Source organism: Nothobranchius furzeri, chromosome 6, assembly GCF_043380555.1.
Source record: "Nothobranchius furzeri strain GRZ-AD chromosome 6, NfurGRZ-RIMD1, whole genome shotgun sequence".
Lineage (NCBI taxonomy): Eukaryota > Metazoa > Chordata > Actinopteri > Cyprinodontiformes > Nothobranchiidae > Nothobranchius > Nothobranchius furzeri.
The window spans coordinates 55,285,315-55,306,022 of record NC_091746.1 but is presented as its reverse complement, the minus strand read 5'-3'; the positions used below and the strand labels follow the sequence as shown (position 1 = coordinate 55,306,022).

The 20,708-nt window shown below is 40.9% G+C and overlaps 1 protein-coding gene across 13 annotated transcripts in view; it reads right to left on the bottom strand.

Moving 5' to 3' along the window:
- Positions 1-8,303: 8,303 nt before the first annotated feature.
- znf618 (zinc finger protein 618) overlaps positions 8,304-20,708 on the bottom strand; it is a 77,471-nt gene continuing 65,066 nt past the window's right edge. For 8 of the 13 annotated variants that reach the window (XM_015942710.3, XM_015942745.3, XM_015942714.3 and 5 more), the window contains 7 exons: positions 20,361-20,381; positions 19,141-19,218; positions 14,459-14,506; positions 12,434-12,529; positions 10,674-10,832; positions 9,282-10,381; positions 8,304-9,130 (listed from right to left, as the gene is read on the bottom strand). In XM_015942710.3, coding sequence (XP_015798196.3) covers positions 8,591-9,130; positions 9,282-10,381; positions 10,674-10,832; positions 12,434-12,529; positions 14,459-14,506; positions 19,141-19,218; positions 20,361-20,381 — 2,042 coding nt within the window. In that variant the 3' untranslated portion in view covers positions 8,304-8,590. The remainder of the gene's footprint in view (positions 9,131-9,281; positions 10,382-10,673; positions 10,833-12,433; positions 12,530-14,458; positions 14,507-19,140; positions 19,219-20,360; positions 20,382-20,708) is intronic. The other 5 variants (XM_015942726.3, XM_015942721.3, XM_054744391.2 and 2 more) reach the window with 5 other exon arrangements.

Genomic DNA, 20,708 nt, shown 5'->3' with positions numbered 1-20,708 from the left:
AGCCCCGTTCACCTCCATTTTGTTTTGGTCAGGTGACCCATGAGCTTACCTGAAGAGAAGACATAGACTCCCTTTTAAAAGCAAAAAATAAAAAAATAACACCAAACTGTAACTTTTTTTCTTCATTGTAATCTGCATTGTTTGGTTTATGTCTTCTGATTATATAATCATGCACATGCATCACATATATTGGATCATTCGTAGCCATGAGCTGAGGCAGGGCTGTGGGACGTCCATGAGAAGCTTGAAAAAATAAATTCGTTTTTTTGGTCTCCTGTGGGAAAAAATTTAGGTGAGACCAGTGTGTGGTGAGTGTGCATGCATATGGATGTGTGTGTGCAGGTTTCTAGTGCAGGCAGGAGAACAGAAAGGTGCACCAGGTGCCTTTGAGGTCAGGGGCTAGGTAGAGTATTAGCTATAACGACACCTGATGGCGATGAGGTGGATTTGCCCTGGCAGTTCTGTACATTCATGTCACTACAGATAAAAGTCAGCACCTGCAGAGCGGGAGAAACCTCAGTCCCGGTGCCACCCGGTTCTCCACGCAGGACAAAGACAGGAAGATAAGAACACTTCCTTCCTCCTGCCCTTGCCTGTTCCTCTGATGCTCACTGAGCAGACAAGTCACGACAGCTGCGATGGCCATTGGTTGGGCAGGAGTGAGGGACGTAACCTTGTCGGAGCTACAGGTGAGAGCCAAGCTGGAGAACACCAGGTGATCCAAGCCCAGAAAATGAAACCTGGAGGTAGTTTTGCAACAGCCAAGGTTAAAAAGAACTTTGTTTCTTACAGTAGCTGGCTGAAATGTGATCACCTGAGAAATGCAAAGATGTCAATAATGAGCTGAGAGGATGTTATTAGTTGATCCTAAAACACTAACCTCCAGAATCTCCATGCAAGTTGACGTAGCCTACAGATGTAGTTCATAGTTTTTGTTACTGGACTTTATTGGCATGGCCCTTGTTGGGTCACCTCTCCACCTATCCAAAGCCATTTACTGCCACCTAATGTTCACAGTCTGACATTCAGCAGGAAACCCCAATATGTTTTCATTTGTTGTTGTTGCTGTGGATTCATCATAGTTCCAATAAAGACATAAACAGTGAAAAGAAGAAATACCACTGTGTGTGAGTGTGAAAAGCTGCATATCAGCCCCAGCATATCCCTCCAAACTTCTGGAGGAAAAAATGCTGATTCCCTGCAACGCAGAACACAAGTAATTGTCTAAAAGGTTATTTTTTACACATCTTTTTTCTCAGAATGACTGAAAGTGAGCAATGGCTCCTGCAAGCAACTGAGCAAAAACAAACTTCATCCATTTTCATCTGCTTATTCAGAGTCGGGTCACAGGGGCAGTGGCCTGAGCAGAGGCCCAGACTTCCCTCCCCCCAGACACTTGAGCCAGCTCTTCCAGGGGAATCCCAAGGCTTTCCCTGGCAAGCCGAGAAACACGGTCCTTCCAGCATGTCCTGGGTCTTTCTTCAAGTCTCCTCCTGGTTGGTGCCTCTCAATGTGGAGGAGCAGTGGACCTACTCCAAGTACGTCCCGGATGACGAGCTTCTCACCCTATCTCTAAGGGAAAGTCCAGACACCCTGCAGAGAAAACTCATTTCAGCTGCTTGTATCCGCGATCTCATTTTCTTTCGATCACTACCCGAAGCTCATGACCATAGGTGGGGTAGGAACAAAGATTGAGTGATAAATCGGTAAATCTTCACCATGACAGACCGGTACAACGCTCGCATCACTTCAGACACAGCACCAATCTGCCTATTGATCTTGCAATCCATCTTTCCCTCACTCGTGAACAAGTCCCCCGGATACAAACTCCTCCTCTTGAGGCAGGACCTAGTCCCTGACCTGGAGAATGCATTCTACCCTTTTCCGACTCAAGACCATGGTCTCAGATTTAGAGGAGCTGATTCTCACCCCCAGCTGCTTCACACTCAGCTGCGAACTGCTCCAGCAAAAGCCGGAGATCACGCTCTGATGAAGCCAACAGGACCACATCATCTGCATAAAGCAGAGACCCGATCCTTAGGCAACCAAAACAGATCCCCTCAACGTGGCTGCACCTAGAAATCCTGTCCATAAAAGTGAACAGAATCAGTGACAAGGGGCAGCCTTTGTGGTGTCCAACTCTCACAGGAGACGAGCCCGACTTACTGCCAGCAATGTGGACCAAGCTCTGACACCAGTCATACAGGGATCTAACAGCCCTTATCAGAGGGCCTGGTACCCCATACTCCTGGAGAAAACCCCACAGGGCCCCCTGAGGAACGCAGTTGAACGCCTTCTCCAAATTCACAAAGCACATGTAGATTAGTTGGGCGAACTACCATGCACCCTCCAGAACCCCCAAGGGTATAGAGCTGGTCCAGTGTTCCACGGCCAGGACAAAAACATTATCCCTCCTGAATCTGAAGTTCGACTATCCGACAGACCCTCCTCTCCAGAACCCCTTAACAAACTTAGCTGGTGGAAAAGCATCACTTATAGCAATAGGGTGTGGAGAAACACAGGACAGTGTGTGTTGTTTAGACTATTAGAATAAGGTAAATGTGGACGTGCAAATAAGACTTTAGTAAAGAGTGCAGGTGTTTCTACATGGCTGCAGACTCCTGTACCATGGGGACTCGCTGACCCTGGCACAAACATTTGCTTTTTCATCCCTTCTGTTCCACTCCCTTCATCCGCAGCCCTTTGCATATTCGCTGGCCTTCAGTGGCTCTTTCCTTACATATGAAACACGTTTTCCCTCTGTGAGCATGGGGCCCACCTTCCAACTCCAAAACTGTGAAAAGCTGCTACTCTTCTCTTTGGGTGGGAGTTCACATGCGCAATTTTACAGAAATAAGGGGATTAAGTGTTCATTAGGAAAACACTTTGCACAAACCAATTTGACACAGATTTAAAGTTTATTCACACGTAACATACTACAGTGGGTAATGTATTCAAGAGACATTGAACAGCGCTGTCATATATGTCACAGGAAAAACAAAATAACAACAAAAAGAAAACAAAAGACCAAACCTTTTCTGTCCCAGTATATAAAAATAGTGTTGCTACAAAAGTATAAATTAGGTTTACTAATAAGAGAACTAAGATTTGAATCTACACAAGAAACTGCTGCCAAAGTGCGATTAAAAAGACTAAAATGAAGAAAAACTAAAGTGTTGTTTTTGTAGTTTTTTTTTTCATTTTAGCAGAGTATAAAAAGGAAGAAATGCCTGTAAAATAGGATGAAAGCAACACCGAGTTCTTAACCTGAATTATTAAACTAGTTTAAAACAGATCTCCATGTTAGCGTTCATTTACCACACTCTTAACTGAACTGTTATCTGAATAAGTTAAAACCCTGAAACAAAATCAAACTTACAGCTGTTTTCTAGTCTGAAGTATCTAAGTTGAGTTTTCCATTATATCAAAACTTTCTGAAATGCTACTGTAGAAAAAAGAGGTATAATGTCATTGGCGCTCCCTACTTTTATCTCTTAGATGAAGGTGCCCCCTTGTGGCATAAAAACAGCAGTTCTCCTGTATTTACATCCTTCATAGGTGGTTGATGTCCAGCCTTAAACACCAACCGGTGACCAGAACAGCTACTTCCACCTCCAAAGGTAGAAATTCAGTCATGTGACTCAAACATCTCAGAGTCGATACATTTCCATCTGATGAAAAACACTGGTTTATAACATTATATATCACTAATCTTATTAAAAGCATGCATATTTTAGATATACGTCTCATTTAATAAACAAAAGAGCTATTTCTAAGAAAATGAAGTTGACATTTGTGGGTCAATTATGGCATTTTGTCCCAGAGCATATCCTATTATTAATTAAAAGGAAAGTTAAACAAAAACCGTCAGAATAATCCCTTCATCAGTATAATTGAGGTGCCACCGACAGTATTTTGACCATTTTGTTCACCAAACGTACATTTTTCCATGACAAACTGATTCCAATCATTTAATAGCAATACTGCCTTCTGAGTTCTGAGGTAAAACATTGGATTTGTACTTGAAAGTTTTTAATTTAAATATACTTTATAATACATTTCTTTTTTTTCCCTTTTATTTTACCAAAATATATATATATATTTAAAAAAAATCAAGATATTCTAAGAAGCCATAAGGAAGAGAGAAGCATGAATGAAACACTAAAATCAGAGGTAAGAAGGCCTAAGGTCAAAAACTATAAAATAAAATAAAAATTCATGGAACTTCAAATTTGAGTGTTTTTATGATGCTCTTACAAGCAAAAAGTGAGATTAAAAAGATTCTCAACTTCACAGAGACCATAATCCAGAGCTATTCAATTCCGGGCCTCGAGGGCCGGTATCCAGCATGTTTTGGTTTTAACCCTGCTTCAACACACCTGATTTTAATTAGTAGGAGATTAACAGGCTTCGTCAGAGCCTGAAGAGCTGCTGCTCAGGTGATTCAACCACACTATCAAGTGTGTTGCAGCAGAGAAATTGAATAGCTCTGTCATAATATGATTTCCGTTATTATTATTATTTTTGGCTTTTCACTAATGCTGTTACACTTCACACTTCAGCTTGATTATTATTGTTTTCTGTGCAGTTTACATTCACTTTCAGTAAAACAGCCATACCCTAAGCCCTACAAAAGCCTCCAGAAAGTCTCAACTCCATCGCTGATCACTGTGACGGTCAGACGGCAGTTTTAAACTCTGAATAGTGAGATGCATGTTGAAAACAAAGTAGAAAGAGTGCTAGCATGAGTTCATTTAAGGAAAACAGTCAAGCACCTCTAGCAAACAGACACTAAAACAAAAAATGATTTAAATGGATCCACCATATGAACACTGACTAGAATGGATGGATATTCCCAAGTTGGAAAATGTGGAAAAATAAGTGCTGCATTGTATATATTTTTTTGTTGCCTTTAAAAAATAAATATAAACAGAAAGTGTTCAAACAACTGCACTGCAGCTTTAAGGATGAGAGCAATAATCATGCAGTGTAAAAATAAAGTAAAAAAAAATCAGTTTTCACACATTTTACTGTGTAATAACTACAAATTTCAATATTTAATGCTAAAGAGTCATTTTAGTATTCTTTTACAGTGAATATTTGTGTTTTAAGCAATAAAACTACTGACCTGTTGTACAAACTAAGAGATATAGCATACATGCCGTTTAAGTAGCACATTTGATTCAAAATAAGTAGTCATGCGGCCACTGGAGGTCACAGTTTCCTAATATCAGCCATCAAGTCCCTGTAAGTGTACACTAGAAGAGGGGGAAGATGCAAAACCTTAAGAAAAATGTTATTATTATATTTTTTAAAAGGCCATTAATTTACAGTACAAAGGCATGATGACTGAGAGGGGTTCAGGTGAGATCATAGAAGAGACTTAAGGCCCAAAAACAGAGATAACAAACTAGCATCTGGCTAGTTCAAATCCCCAAGGCAGCAAACAAACAGAGCGTCCATTCTTCCAAGCCATTTTAGGAGGTATTAGCACAAGTGAATATTTACCAAAATATATCTATAGAAAAAATGCTTTCATGAATATGCTGACTTTAGTGATTCCACTGATGGAAAACTGAAAAATCTCAGCGTTTCTTTTTTTCCCTCTTCTCTCTGCAATGGCACCATCTGTATTTGTGGTGGAAGGTATCACAAAAGCCATGGTTAAGCATTTACCTCAAGATCCGAGGTCACAGTTTGGTTTCTTTTCGGTACAGTGAGGAAAAAGTGGCGGTGCCCGCTTGGATGCGCTCCTTCCTGAGAAAATCCTATTGATTTTATGAAAAGACTTGTTCGAAATTAAACTATGAAGTGCCGTGAGAACAGTCAGGAAAAATTGGGAAACGAAGCTTATTGCCTTGAAAATGGAAATCTATAGCTTACGTAAGGAAGACGATGCTTATATCTGAATGATGAACTAGGAAGCAACAATAAATAACATATTTCCTACAAACAGGCCTTTTTATAACCAAGCTTGAAAAATAAATAAATAAACAAATACACTAAAAGATGGTGACATCAACTAAAGTCTTGCAAATAACATATTACTAGTGTTTATCTGATGAGAAAAAATGTACTGAAGCTACTCACCCGGGCTTTCCAACGGATGCATAAGTGTTGTGTAATGTCGGCAACGCATAATACGGAGCTAGTAGTTGCTGCTGTCTTAAATGGGTGTGAAGCGGTGCATCTTGGAAGCATAGTGTCACGTTACTCCGCCACAGTTACACCCAGAGTCTATTTTTCACGTGCTTTGCTTCCAGAATGCATCAAGCACGGCAGTTCAGATCAGTCCAGACAGAAAGTCAGGTCAGTCCAGACGTCCAGCAACTTTTAAAAAGACGTGCAGATTAGTTACTGAAAGACCAACTTCACTCATTTGTTTCAATACATATATAATGGGCTGTAAAATGAATGCCTTGTGAGTCGATCTGTTTGTTCTGCAACGTTGATGTTTAATCTCCACAAATAACACAAGCCTGGAGGAGTTCTGGCGTGTTAGCTAATGTTAACAGTTAGCTTAGATTAGCCGACACATGCTCTGCTCTCTCCTGGATGCTAAAATAACAACAGAGTTCCCTGTTGTGAGCCCAGATGGGTGAATTCAATGCTAATTTTCAGATTTCTAATAGATCAAACTGTATTTTCTAATCTGAGCGTTACCCCCTGCATTTTCTATCAGTGGCTAATGCAGAAAATAGGGATGGAAGACTATTTTCACATTTAGCTCACATGTTTAACTCAGAAATAACTGGTCATATTTTAACTTCCTCTTTAAAGGTGCATTATGTAGCAACAACGTAAAGATGACATCCTGTGGTAAAATTTGTTTACTGCAACCACTTTAAACAACTCAAGAGTTTTTTGCCGGCCGTCGTCAAATTACAACTGTCGGCGCGGCAGCATTAGCTCGCAGAAGACACGGCACCCCCACACTCACTGATGGTAAACAGTAGTTACGTCCCTCCTTCCTTTGTTTTGAAAGGAGAAAAACTGACAATCCCCGCAGCCAGCTAGATATGAAATATGTTTTAGTATAACCTTCCTTCCAAAATGACTGAAATATTGGACTCTTTCTGGATTGTCTTCTATTCTTACATACTGCACCTTTAACTAGCACAAAAATATTACACCATTACCTACCAAAGCTCCGAGGCAAAGGCACACCAAACAGAAAATAAACCGCAGACCTTTTGGATACATACTGCCAGCATTCTCCTTTCCTGTTATCGTGTGAACTGCTCAAATCCTACGCAATATTACAATTCTCTGTTGATTTGCAGACCAGCTGCATGTAAAACTGCTGTTTAACGCCTGTAATGACCCTGTTAAGAAGGAACACCCTGTTGAGATCGCGGGGTAACCACGTCTTATTATGTTGCGCATCGCTTATGCATCCGGGGGAAAAGCCCGAGGTCAAAGTCGATTGTGGGGGTCTATAGGCAAGTCAAAGTAACTATATTATGTCTCTTATTTGTTTGTAAACTAACATTTTAGATCGTATTGTCTTAATGCTCTGAAATAACTCGGCTTTACATGTAAATTTCTATGGGTAAAATCTGCCCTGTTTTATAGGTACAGCAAGACTAAATGATTTCATGACAAAAACAAAAACAATAAATTAAGCACAATTTCCAAACTGATACTTTCCTCTTTGTACATGTAACAGCATCAAAACTAAGATTTCTTTTCAGCTCTACTGTGCAAGCCTAGTTTTGCTTGCACACCAAGTAGTAAAAGAAAAAAGTTAGAATTTTCTTTGTCGTTTCAAATCAAAACAAAACATCACAAAATTTCTAACACATAAGTTACCTTTAAGCATTTTAAGTTGAACAAAATGCATGCAGTGCGTGCAAATCCTCTGACGCTACATTTTGTGGCCACTAATGTAACAATCAAATTATCTGCCCATTGTCCACAGCTGAGTATATAGAAGTATTTAATTTTTCAGTGATTTGAGTATGTAAATTATAAACCTAGTGCACTTTATTTTCAGAGGTGCAGTGGCAGTGATGCTTCACTCCTTATTTGTTTGTCATACACCAAAAAAAAGGATGATGTACTGCAAATGCTACAGTAGTTCGCCGCTAGTTTTCCTGTTGTGATAGTTCTGATTAAGTAGGTTTGTTTTCAGAGGTGTAGGACAGCAGATTTAAAGCAGTAAATGCTGAATTTACCTGAAAAAGTTGCCAACCAGTGAGAATAACAGCACGATAGCCTTGTAGCAGTTTCAGAACGAGGCTGGAGTGATCCAAATCACTGGTTGTGATCAGACGAAGCTCTTCCTGCCTACATGTGCATCCTAAACCAAGGACAGCGTACCAAACAGTACCAAGTTACCGTTCCACCCTCGTTGTGTCCCACTTGTTCCAATGTATTGTACAACAGTCTGGGCTTGACACAAAATATAGAATTAGTTGTATTGTGTATGCAAACATTGCAGAGCTTTTTTCCTGTAAATATCTGCCTTGAGAACTACTCGGTTTTCTTGCACATTGAAGTTTACGGTTTGTCTAAACCTACAGTATATATAAATAAAAGTCTCAAGTCATTGGCTGGGTGAAGGTTTGGTTGATTAGTGTTTTCCCTTCTAACCCATATTAGAGCGAAGGAAAATCAGTTTGTTCATCTCTTCAGCAGTGACCTGCTGCCTCTTCTTCATCGCAAGGCTCTGCTCGCACACAGTCACACACTCGCTGCGCATTCCCACAGCAGGAACCGCGAGGAGCCACAACGCCAAGCGAGCGAGCCTGGGGAACTTCTCAGCCACGGTTGAGCTCCAGTACTGGAAGAGATCTGGTGTACCTTGGACGAGAGGTTCAGCCAGGTACTTAAAAATCTCTTGTCTAATTTGGCCCTGGCCCTCATCATTACCAGACACAGTGCCAGTGCCCCTTGAAGGCCCGCCATTGTTTCCGCTGCCATCTACGTGGCTGATCTTAGCTGGTGGGCCATCTGTATCCCGCTCCTCTCCACCTGAAACTCCACCACCACCACTCATACCTCCATCCCTACTTTCAGCAGCCATTTCACATGCACGAGAGATGATATCTTCATGCTGGTAGGCTGGCACTGAACGCAGTTTGAGCTGTGGGTCCAGAACCATGGCCACCTGGTGGGCTCTTTCAACCTGGAGACAGAAGCAATCCTCGGATTAATTTCTTTGCTTGAGCTCTGGTAGCTTCTTCTGTGAAGAGGGTCAACTCAGTGGTTAGAATTAGAAATTAGATACAGGAACGCGTACCATAATTTTCAAAAAGCAAACAGTGAGCAATCAGTACCTTAAAGTTTTCCTTGAGTGCTTCCAGGAAATAGTGGCAGAGTCTGCTAGCTGTTCCGGTTCCAGCCTCTCCTGCTTTGGATGTGAAAAACTTCTCCAAACGAAGGTAGACTGGCAACACTTGCTGTAGGGTGGGTCTCCTCTGGCTGCTCAGCTCCAGGGCTGCCAGGCGCAGAGGTGCCAGCAGACAAGCCAGAGTGCCCAGCAGATGCTTGCTGAGACCTTGAAGTAGAGGAGCTGTGGCCTTACTGCGACCATAAGCTTCACAGATTAGTTCAAAGTGAGCGTGGACCTGCAGGAGAGCATCAGCCATTCCATCCCAGCAAGGAGGTGTTGGGCACTGTGCGAGGGGGCCTTGAGTACCGTCCTCTGTTGTGCTTGTAGATGTGTTGAAGCACTGTTCTTCACGAAGAGCTAGCGTGGTGGAGGAGGCGATATCTCTACATGTTGAGAGAAGCTCCGCTAACTCATGAAGCCCTCGAGCCTGGAGGCTGCGCTTTCCTAAAACAGCTTGAACAACGGCGCCGAGCGAGCACCCTGCACATCTCAAACATATCCGTCCTCGGCTGCCACCTCCGAGAGGTGATCCCGCAAATCCTGCTGCCCACAGCCGAGGCTCAGAGACGTAAACGGTTCGAATGTCTGACATGACAAACTCAGACAGGACGTTCTGCACCCAGTGGTGAACCTGCTCCGGCCCCTCCCTTAGCTCAGCTTCCCTAACACCAAGCACATAGCGTTTGAGTCTGGACCCCTCCACCTGGTAGGCTGTCAGAACATAGCAGGCATCTGGCCCAGACGCCTGGGAGTGGCAGGTTACGGCGATGCCGAGAGAAGCGTTGGAGCCCAGAGCGCACGTGACCTTTACTTTCACCTGGTTGTACATGCGAGGCAGCTGACGCAGTGCCAAGGCACTCATGTTGCCAAGAGCATCGCGGGTGGAGTAGGCACCGTGGCGAGCGCCTGTATCCACCAGGGTCTGGGCCAGCTTCAGGAAGTCCTTGCTGTTCAGCACATTTAGCATGCTCAGGTCAGAGCACATTACCCGTAATAGGCGCTCAGCCACCTGCTGTCGCTCCTTCTCAGGTAAAGCATTATTCTCTGAAAGGTGGGATTGACAAAAAAAGACAGGAGAAACATGGCAAAGATCGTAAGTCTCAACTATTTAAAACTCGAATCTTCGGCAGAAAGAGCCGGGTATTATTTTCTATCTCACCTATTCTTGGAATTAATAAACTTCTCTGAAAACAACTCAGTTGCCACAAAAACACTTATTTTTTTTACATACAGAAGAATATAGAAGGCAAAAACAAGTTGAGAGGCTTCAGCAAGCATAATGCGGTCACATGCTGTGCCTCTACACCACAAGACTTAATGAGGATGCGGTACTTACGGCTGAGACTGTGATTTCTCTGAGAGATACTTTGAGGCTGGATTTGTATTTTAACTGAGGGGTGGGCCTGAGCCTGGGACCCTCTCCAGAGCTGCTCTTGAGGACCCGAAGCTGAAGAGGTTTTGGGAGAGTCCCCTTTGGTGTGGTTCTCATTATCAGCTGAAGACGGACAGATGGAAGAGCGGGCAGAGGTTAAGGGATGCAAATGGGGACTCATTAAAAGAAAATAGTAAAAAAAAAAAAAAAAAAAATCAAATACAACTTTACTAGATTTTACCCAGTGATTTCTACATAAATCGTTTTTCCTTTCAGCTGTGCAGCCTTGTAAAATTCATGTGATTTGTTTTTCTAATTACGAATCAAATCAAATTAGACACAAACTTGGTTTTCATATCTGTTTCAAGCTTTAAAGGTGTGGGACACTCGTTTAATCAACGCATTTACAGTGGTCTATGGTAGGAATGAATGCCTTGCAAGCTGTACTCAGGGCAAAAATAAAAATACACAAGAACTTAGATCAGTACAGACAAGTCTGCAGCAGCAGAAAGCAGCACAATACGGCAGATTTGGAGTCTTGTTTCCTGATATTTGAACATCTTGCCACAGATAAGATAACAAGAACATGACTCTACCACAGAATTGCTACTATGATGTTTCATCTACACAAATACCACAATCCTGGCAGATTTCTGCTTTGTGGTGAAGTTGCTAATGCTAACAGTTAGCTTCTACTAGCGGAGTCGTTCTCTGCTGTTTTCTAGACGCAAAACCAAACACAGCCTTCCCGTCGCCAGGCAAGATGGGTGAGTCCATGAATGTTAAGTGACAGTGTGACGTAGATCTGTCAGGTTTTTCAAATCCTAGAGTTTCACTGTGTATTTTCTATCAGAAGCTAATGCAGGAGATAGGTGTAGGAGACGATTTTCATGTTCACCCTGCATGAAAAACTCAAGAGTGACCGATTAAAATCAGAAATTTTCAGAGTTCCACACCTTTAAAAAAATAAAGGAATGACGTGACACATCTGTGGATGTAGGGGAAAGGTCATTCAAAAACAAGAGACACACACTTGAAACATTGATGATTTACAGCTTCTAAAGACTTGTTTTGTTTTTGATTGTTGAAGACATTTTCACATCAAACACACAAAGTTCATAAATAGCTTCCAATTCAAGTATAACTTTTTCTAATCATCATGGCCTGCAAGGTGAATTATTTAGCCAAAAACAACCACTGATACTACTTTTCTTACCAGATTATGACTTTAAGATATTGCATTTTTATTCTGTGAAATTATGTATTTGTACTTTTAAAAAATTAAAAGGCACTAGCAAAACTTTTATCCATAAAAACTCAACTGCAGAATTTCAGCTTCAGAAATTCAACATCAAAAATTCAAAGACTGATGTGACCTCCTGGTAACCCCACCCAAAGTAAATGCCACTCAATCAAGTACAGTGGCTTTTAGCCAATAAAATTACGCTTCTCTGATCACGTGACACCAGTGAGGCATCGACTCAATCGAGTGACGATTACTTTGGCTTCGGTCACAAGAAGGTCACACTCTGGTGAGACTGTATTTCTTCCACATTTTCACAGCTTTAACTCCAGATCTTCAACAACCATGTAAACAATGTTTTCCTAAGCTAACAATAATTTAACAAAGAATGTGTGTATCCTGAGATTTTCACATGCAATTCAGCTACAGAGGGTGTGTTTGCATTCTGCATTAGTTTTATCCTGTTGAGATAAATGCTCACCAGTAGTCGCAGACTCACCGGCATGCGACTGCATGTGTTCCAGCAGGTTGTTGTAGAACTGGAACTGGATGCCACAAGCACCACAAGTGTAGGGTTCTAAAGAGATTAGAGGAAATAAATCACAAAACCTGGAATACCAGTGAATTTATATCAGGAGAATAACAAAACAGCAGTGCATATTGTTTACCTCATCAGTCAGATGCACCAAGAGGCTTTAGGGATTTTTGAATGTTACTTTGACCCAATTTACAATTCAAATCTGTGAGAATTGGGGGACGCTTCACAAATATTGTGAATAGTGTCCTTAGGGTAGGGCGATAGAATAATAGCAATGTATATGAAGAAATAACGTTTCAGGAACAAAGCAACATGGCGTCCAGATGCCCTGCTGATGGACATCGCTGGCAAAAACAGAAGAAAAATGAGCGCCCCAAAAAGAACACAGAGAACACAGCAAATTACACCACTGACAATAAGAGACCTATGCATTTTGGCAAATTAATGTTGGAAAAACACAAAAGTAGTTGCACTGCTAATGACGTCGAGTGCAGGTTCTGACAAAGTTAGATAAAACCACCAATCTGTTTAAGCTCCTGAACCAGAACCACCCGCTTATGCACCACCATTACCACAGGGTTCTCAAGTGTCATGACTTGTAATAACAAACTAAGGATAAGAAATCCAAGACCATGGTCTTAAGTCGGAAAAGGATAAAAGTCCTTCTCCAGGTCAGGGAAGAGGTCCTGCCTCATGTGGAGGAGTTGAAGTGTCTCGGGGTCTTGTTCACAAGTAAGGGAAAGATGAAGCGCGAGATCGATGGGGCTGCATCTGCAGTGATGCGAGAGTTGTACTGGTTTACCATGGTGAAGAAAGAGCTGAGCCAGAAGGTCTAGAATCTATTTTCCTACCCTCACCTATGTCCACGAGCTTTGGGTTGTGACCGGAAGAATGAGATCATTTGAGCAGCTGAGATTAGTTTTCTCCGCAGGGTGGCTAGGCTCTCCCTTAAGAGTGAAAAGGTGAAAAGCTTGCTGATCCAGGAGGGGCTCGGAGTAGACCCACTGCTCCTCCACATCAAGAGGATCCAGTTGAGGTGGCTCGGCCATCTAGTAAGGATGCCTCCTGGATGTCTCCCTGGTGAGGTTTTCTGGGCGCATCCAACCGAGAGAAGACCTAAAGGAAAACCCAGGATACGCTGGAGGGACTATGTCTCTTGGCTGATCAGGCATTGCCTTAGGATTTTCCCGGAGGTGCTGGCCCAAGTAGCTGTGGAAAGGGAAGTCTGGGCTTCTCTCCTCAGGCTGCTGCCCCCATGACCTGACTCCAGGTAGGAAGAGGAAAATCGATGGATGGATGGATATAAAGAATTTAAATGTACTTAATTTTCTGAGCAAAGACCATGTGTTTTGATATGTTTTTCTTGAAAGCTTTATAATTTTTCATTGATATTAAACATTGTTTTTGTCTATTTTTCTTTTCCATAGCTTATTTTTAAAGAAACCTTATTTAAAACGAGCAAGGACATTTTGAGAGTTTACATTTCAATACCTGTTAATTAGCTTGACATCAACAAAAAAATCTTAATTTTCATTCTGTTCTCTAATTCTTGATTACTTTAGTTTAAAATAGGTCTTTTATTTATCAGCAACAGTTATATGTTTGATGACATGTTCAGTTTTGGAAAATCAAAAATAACCTCCCGATAAACACATATCTCACTTAAAAGGTTCAGAGAATTAAAGATGGACAAAAACAGTGACTTTTTAAAAAATATCGATATTGACAGATTTTTCCCGTATTGCCCAGGCCAGTTTGAATATACACTATAGGATGATTTTTCAATAATTGAATCCTGCAAATACACCACAACATTTAATATATTAAAAGTGAAAAATAAAATGCAGAGGCATGCTTGTACATAAAGCAAAGGCTAAGCAAGGAAAATTAATGCATACAAGGAAGCAGACAAAAAGAAAATCTGCATCTCTTTCTGTTTTCCCTCTGTAAGGTTGTGCCGAGACTCACTCTGTGATGTAGAGAAGGTGTTGGCCACCAGAGGGCTCTGCGTTCCTGCTGAAAGGAAAACAGGAAAGGAATTTATGACCGCAGACCCAGTGAGCCATTCTGCATCTCTTCTTCCACTTCTTTATTAAATCAGTGCATCTCTGCTTTTATTGGTCTTATTTGTACAAAAATAACTGGCAAGTGCATTTATTTACAAACAGGAGCATCAAATAACAGATCATCGTGAATGTTTTACAGAGAGTGAGCCACAACGGCGCACTAATAAAACATAAAATGGCCTTCATCCTGAATGCCACCAAAGCTCATTTCAGCATCTATAAAGCAGCTTTGAAGTAAACCAGCTTTAATATGAAGATCATGAAAACGAATCTGCAAACATCACATATTCTTTTAGATAAAAATTATAATATTAATATAAATTTGATGATCTGGGTCACTTAGATTTTATGGGATGGTCTTTGGTGCTATTCGGATGAATGGTTTTAGCTAAATGGGATAAATTCTAATAAATGGTGTCATGCATTTCTGTGCATAGTTTGTGTTGAACTCATGTTTTAATATTAAGCAATGAAAAGACGAAAACAGACAAATAATACAGCTGGCACTGATGAGGATTACACATTGCCTGGCCAAAAAACAACAGCCACTTAGATTTAACTAAGCAAATAGGTACGAGCCTCCTACTGGGTAAATACTGCATGGCAACAAGATATGTAACCGCAACTGGTGCAATGAGTTGCTTTTCATTTCCTAAACCATGTAGAAAGACACATCTTAGACACATGTTAGTCTGTTTGAGAATGGTAAAATCATTGGCATGCATCAAGCAGAGGAAACATCTAAGCAGATTTTAGAAACGACTAAAATTGGGTTAAGAATTGTCCAAGGCTTTATTAACTCATTCACTGCCACTGACGACTAGTCGTCATTTTAAATCCAACCGTTCACTGCCAATGACGATTAAAGTCGTCATTTGCATTTTTTTTTACTGTGTGGGCATCGGAACGAGCCCACGCACCGTGAGAACAAGCATCCCAGCTCTAAAACTGATCTCCATCCACATACGTCACATGTCACGTGATCAAGAAGCAAAAAATCCATGTGTTAGGAGATCGTTTTGGGCCGCTGCTGTAAAAAAAAAAGTGAGGCGCGAACCGGAAAAGATTCTGCCGATCACAATTCGACAACGGATTATGAAAGAATGGATAACGCTCGAAACGCGCCGATTCTTCCTGATGTAAGAGGCGAGTCTCCTCGGAAAAGATTCTGCCGATCACAATTCGACAACGGATTATGAAAGAATGGATAACGCTCGAAACGCGCCGATTCTTCCTGATGTAAGAGGCGAGTCTCCTCTTTGTTTTGGTTGTTTTGGTGTCGACATCATCCTAGCGCGCAACATTCTGTGACTCTTAAAAAAACAGTAAAAACAGGGAGAAACGCTGGCAGTGAAGGGCTTTACTGATCAGGAAACGGCTGGCAGCGAATGAGTTAAAAACTGGTCTGATGAGCCCAGATGGACCCTGTTCCAGAGTAATGGGAGCATCAGGGTAAGAAGAGAGGCAGATGAAGTGATACAAGCCTAGTGCCTGCTGTACAGGCCTGTGGAGGCAGTGCTATGATCTGGGGTTGCTGCAGTTAGTCAGGTCTGGGTTCAGCAACAGGATGTGCTCCAAGAATGAGGTCATCTGACTACCTAAATATACTGAATGACCAGGTTATTCCATCATCCCTGATGGCACGGACATATTCCAAGATGACAATGCCAGGATTCATCGGGCTCAAATAGTGAAAGAGTGGTTCAGGGAGCATGAGACATCATTTTCACACATGGGTTGGCCACAAGACCACCCCACTGAGAATCTTTGGGATGTGCTGGAGAAGGCGTTGTGCAGCCATCAGACTAACAGCATCAATGCAAGATCTTGGTGAAACATTAATGCAACACTAGATGGAACTAAACCTGGTGACATTGCAGAAACTTATCACAATGCCACATTAAATATGTGCCGTAATCAAAGCTAAAGGTTAGGGGAGGGAATTGATACGTTTTTATCAATATAAATGGCACTGTCAATTCTCTCTATCAATCCAATTGCTTATAAATTCCCGAGTAGTTCAATCGGTGGCAAAAAACTAATTGCACACAGTCTCTTGCATTATAACTTTCAGTTTAATAATGAAAATGAGTCGTCTTTATGCTTGAGCTTTTGTAAGATGGGAAAAATCTCACCACATGTCGGAATTTTGTCGCTGGAGTCTGCTAGTGTGGAGGTGTATATATAAGGCAAAAGATGCTAACTTGATAGTCTCACCTGATTAGTTACCTGCAGCGTTAACAGGAGAGGACGTGCAAATGTCACCTCTGCTAATATTTTGTTGGACCACCTTTAGTAGGGGTGGGTATAGAAAACCGGTTCATGTGGAGAACCTGTTCCCACTGTTTCAGTTCCTAGAAACAGTTTGCCATTTTTGCAAAGAATTCTCTTATCAATTCCAGTCGGCACCATTGACATCACCACACATGCTGTGTAGCTTTACAAAGTCTATACCAAAGTCCCATCAGTCATCACACATTCGTGAAAATCATCTCTGCATTTGACCCATCCCTGTGGAGAGCAGTGAGCTGCAGCAGCGGCTGTGCTCGGAAACTATTTGGTGGTTTAACCTCCCAATCTAACCCCCTAAAGCAGAGTGTCAAGCAGGGAGGCATTGGATCCCATTTTTAAGGTCTTTGGTATGACCTGAGCTGAATTTGAACTCTGATCTCCCAGTCCCAGGGCAGACACACTACCACTAGGCCACTGACCATTTGGAAAGATCTTTCTAACCTATTCCAGGTACAATTGATTATTGCAGCACAAACATTCGAAAGTTTGGTTATACTTTATGAAAAAAGGATGACAACAGGGCAACTTGCAATACTTGCAAAGTAGATATTTGATCAAAGGGAGTTAATGTTGTGTTTTTGACCAACTTCAGACTAATGAATGTTAACTGTTCTACAAACCTAGTAGCTTTGGGGTGGCTCAATACCCATGAAGTGGCTCTCAGTCTTACAAAGTTTGGTGACCCCTCATCTAGGCAAAATAGACTACCTCAACTTAAGTTAGACCAGTTTTGCCAAACAATTAAAATATCTCTAACTATACCTGGGATCTGTCAAACGTTGACACTTTGAGTGAGAGGAGAATCAGCTGAAAAGCGTGATGTATAAAATGTGCATGGTATGTAAAAGTTGTGTCAGTAAAAGAGTAAAAACTGATACTAATAATTTCTGGTAATGATTTTAATGTCAGTATTAACCGATAATAATGTTAGGCCAATAATATCAGGCATCCCTACTGACAACCCAACCAACATCTCAGTTTACAGTCTTTTTAACTATTAATGCTCAGTGTGGTTCCATATCCTCAAATAGGTTTATTATTTTTAATTCACAAACTATCAAGATAAATGTAGATGGAGTTTCTCATTTAAAGTAATTATGTGTAGCTTGGATTTTATGTTGACTCTACATCTTGGCATTTCATTGCTGGAACCCCCCAGGGTTCAGAGTGCTGTTGATGAGCTGTACAGCCAGCCTTCCGTACGCTGTTAGTGTCCTGCTGCTATGCTTTATTTGTTTATTTAGGCCTCAAAAGGTAGCAATGAAATGTAGAACTACAGCCTTGAAAACATACATTTTTTGAAATGCAGCTTATCAACACTGCTGATTCATTTTGATGATTATTATCTGAAGACATGTCTGAAGTAATTGTATTTACTTTGGGGTTTATACAGAGATATATTCTAAGTTTCAGAAACAGCCCATGTGCATGGCAAGTCAAGTCAGATATATTAAACGATTATATCATTTTAGATCAATATTGGCTGATGTTCAAATGTCTGTCTTTAATGAGGGCACTTTTTTAAAAACAAAAGTGAAATCATTTAGTCTAAGTGTAGTTTACATCAGTTTTACATAACACACATAAAACACATAGTACAGAATTATGAAATAAAACACGTCAAAAAGAAGGGCTCAAATTGTTGAGCAGCTGAAACCCAAAACCAACCCAGAATAGAAAGTATTTTATCATTGAAACACCAACAGTTGTTGTCCTCAGTTCCCAAACACTCGAGAGTGTTTCTGAGCAAAGGGGTGATGCAACACAGCACAGCAGTCAACATGCACCCGTCTGGGTTATATTTAAACAAGTGGTTAGCATCAAATTTAAAACAAGCAAATGTTCAAAAATAATACTTCTCAGTTTCAGCACTTGTACTATTTTAAACTGAACACAGACAAGCAGATCATTGCTTTTTGGTTTTATTTACACATAATCTGATCTTTTTTGGGAACCAGAAGTGTACAAATCTTTTTTTTTTTTCCCCAGTATTTGCGTTGAAGTACTTTGGCTGTTATCAAAACCAAACATAATTCAACAAGGTCTCTGGTTTTATGATGGAGTGTGAAGAGGAATAATAATTCAGCTCCCAGAATTGGGTTTTATATACGTAGAAACAGTAGATACAAGGTAGGTCACTCAAACCTCTACACACCTCTACTCTATCTCATTTTTCAGCTCATGCATGAGCAGCAAAACAATAACTGCTCAAAGACTTTGAATACAGGCAAAATACATTATTTTAAACTTTTAATAGAAAAATCACTTTTGCCCAACAAAGCCAGTGCTTACCACTTGAGTTCTGAGAACTGTTTGTGTCAACCAGACTGGACTGGATCGCATTCTCCAGTTTCCGCCTAAATGGGCTGTCTGTGTGGCAAAACAAGAGGAGGAACAATGAGTGAGTGGCAAGCTCATACAAAATAAAGAGCTTTGATATTTTAAATTCAAGCTACACACACATCTTAAGACTGAGCGAAATTAACAGAACACTATTTAAATTTTATCATAATTTGCTGCATTTAAGCCCACCATACTAACAGCCCTGAAAAAAGGGATCCAAATGGTCATATTATATTTGAATATGTGTTTAATTCCTCCTCTTCATTCCATCTTTTTGACCCACTTCTAGGATGTGAGTGTGTGCCATGCTTTAAATAGGCTGAGTGCTTCTTAGCAGAAAGATGGGTTGAGCGGGGGGTGGGGGATGGTACAGGGTGTCGGGGGCACGAGCCGCAAAAAAAATTCACTTTTGATTCAGATTACAAATCATTTTCTGACAAGTGAACACTAACGGACTTTTTGAGTATGCTGCTTCTTTTCTACATTTGCTACCTTAAAAAAAAGTCACTTCTGAGAAAAGCAAAGTGTTGACGAAGCATTCAGAATCAGCTTTACTGTTCGTGGACTTGTCAAAGTGTTATTTAGCAGCCTTCTGTAACATGCTGGTGCTCTTTCCGAGTGAGATTTCTGACTTATGTGCTGCCAACGCCAACCGGCTGAGCCGAGGCCTCTGCTGACCCACAGCTGACTGGTAAAACCTGCTACGGTCTGACAGAAATATAATATAAATTGTCCAACAGAAGTATGTGTGATAAATCATTATTCATGTCGATGAACCTCAGCTACTCTACTTTTTTTTGACAAAGTGACATTTTATAATTTGGATTATAATGAGAATAAATTGTGTGATTGTATCAAGTTGTATTATAGTCGTACTGAATTGGACTGCGTGTAATTGCATCACGCCTGAAATTACTTTTATTGAGAACTGAACATCAACTTAATTCCTAAAATTTACTACTTTGTCAGGCATTACTCGCTTTCATGCCTTCCTCCAACATTCGACACCAGAACTTTAAAAATTCACATCTCGTTGGAACTTGAGGGACACAAACATGGTTGATTTGTAAGAAATCATCAGGATTTGCCTTTACAAGGAACTGTGAGCAGTTTAATTTTAGCTTGGTGTGTGTGGCTGAGCAAACGTACTAAATGATAAAATTACTCACTGTTTAGCACTTTACTCGGACCTGTAATCCAGAGACACAGATGATCATATTGAAGTCATCGTTCACAAATAGTTTATCCATTTTAAGCATCAATACTATAACCTTAACAACCATGCAAATGCAGACCTGCCAACCTTGTCAAAATGTTTTGAGTACCACATGCGCGGCGTTTTTTTGTTTTTTGTTTGCAGACCTTTGCAACTCCGTTGCATTCCACACTGCAATGTCTCCACTCACTGGTTGGAAATATCTTCTTGAATAGTTCAAAGTATCATGTATTTTAAAATTAAACAGTAAAACTCATAAGTTGCTTATCTTCTTTATATGTATGTTTAAACAAGCTTATAG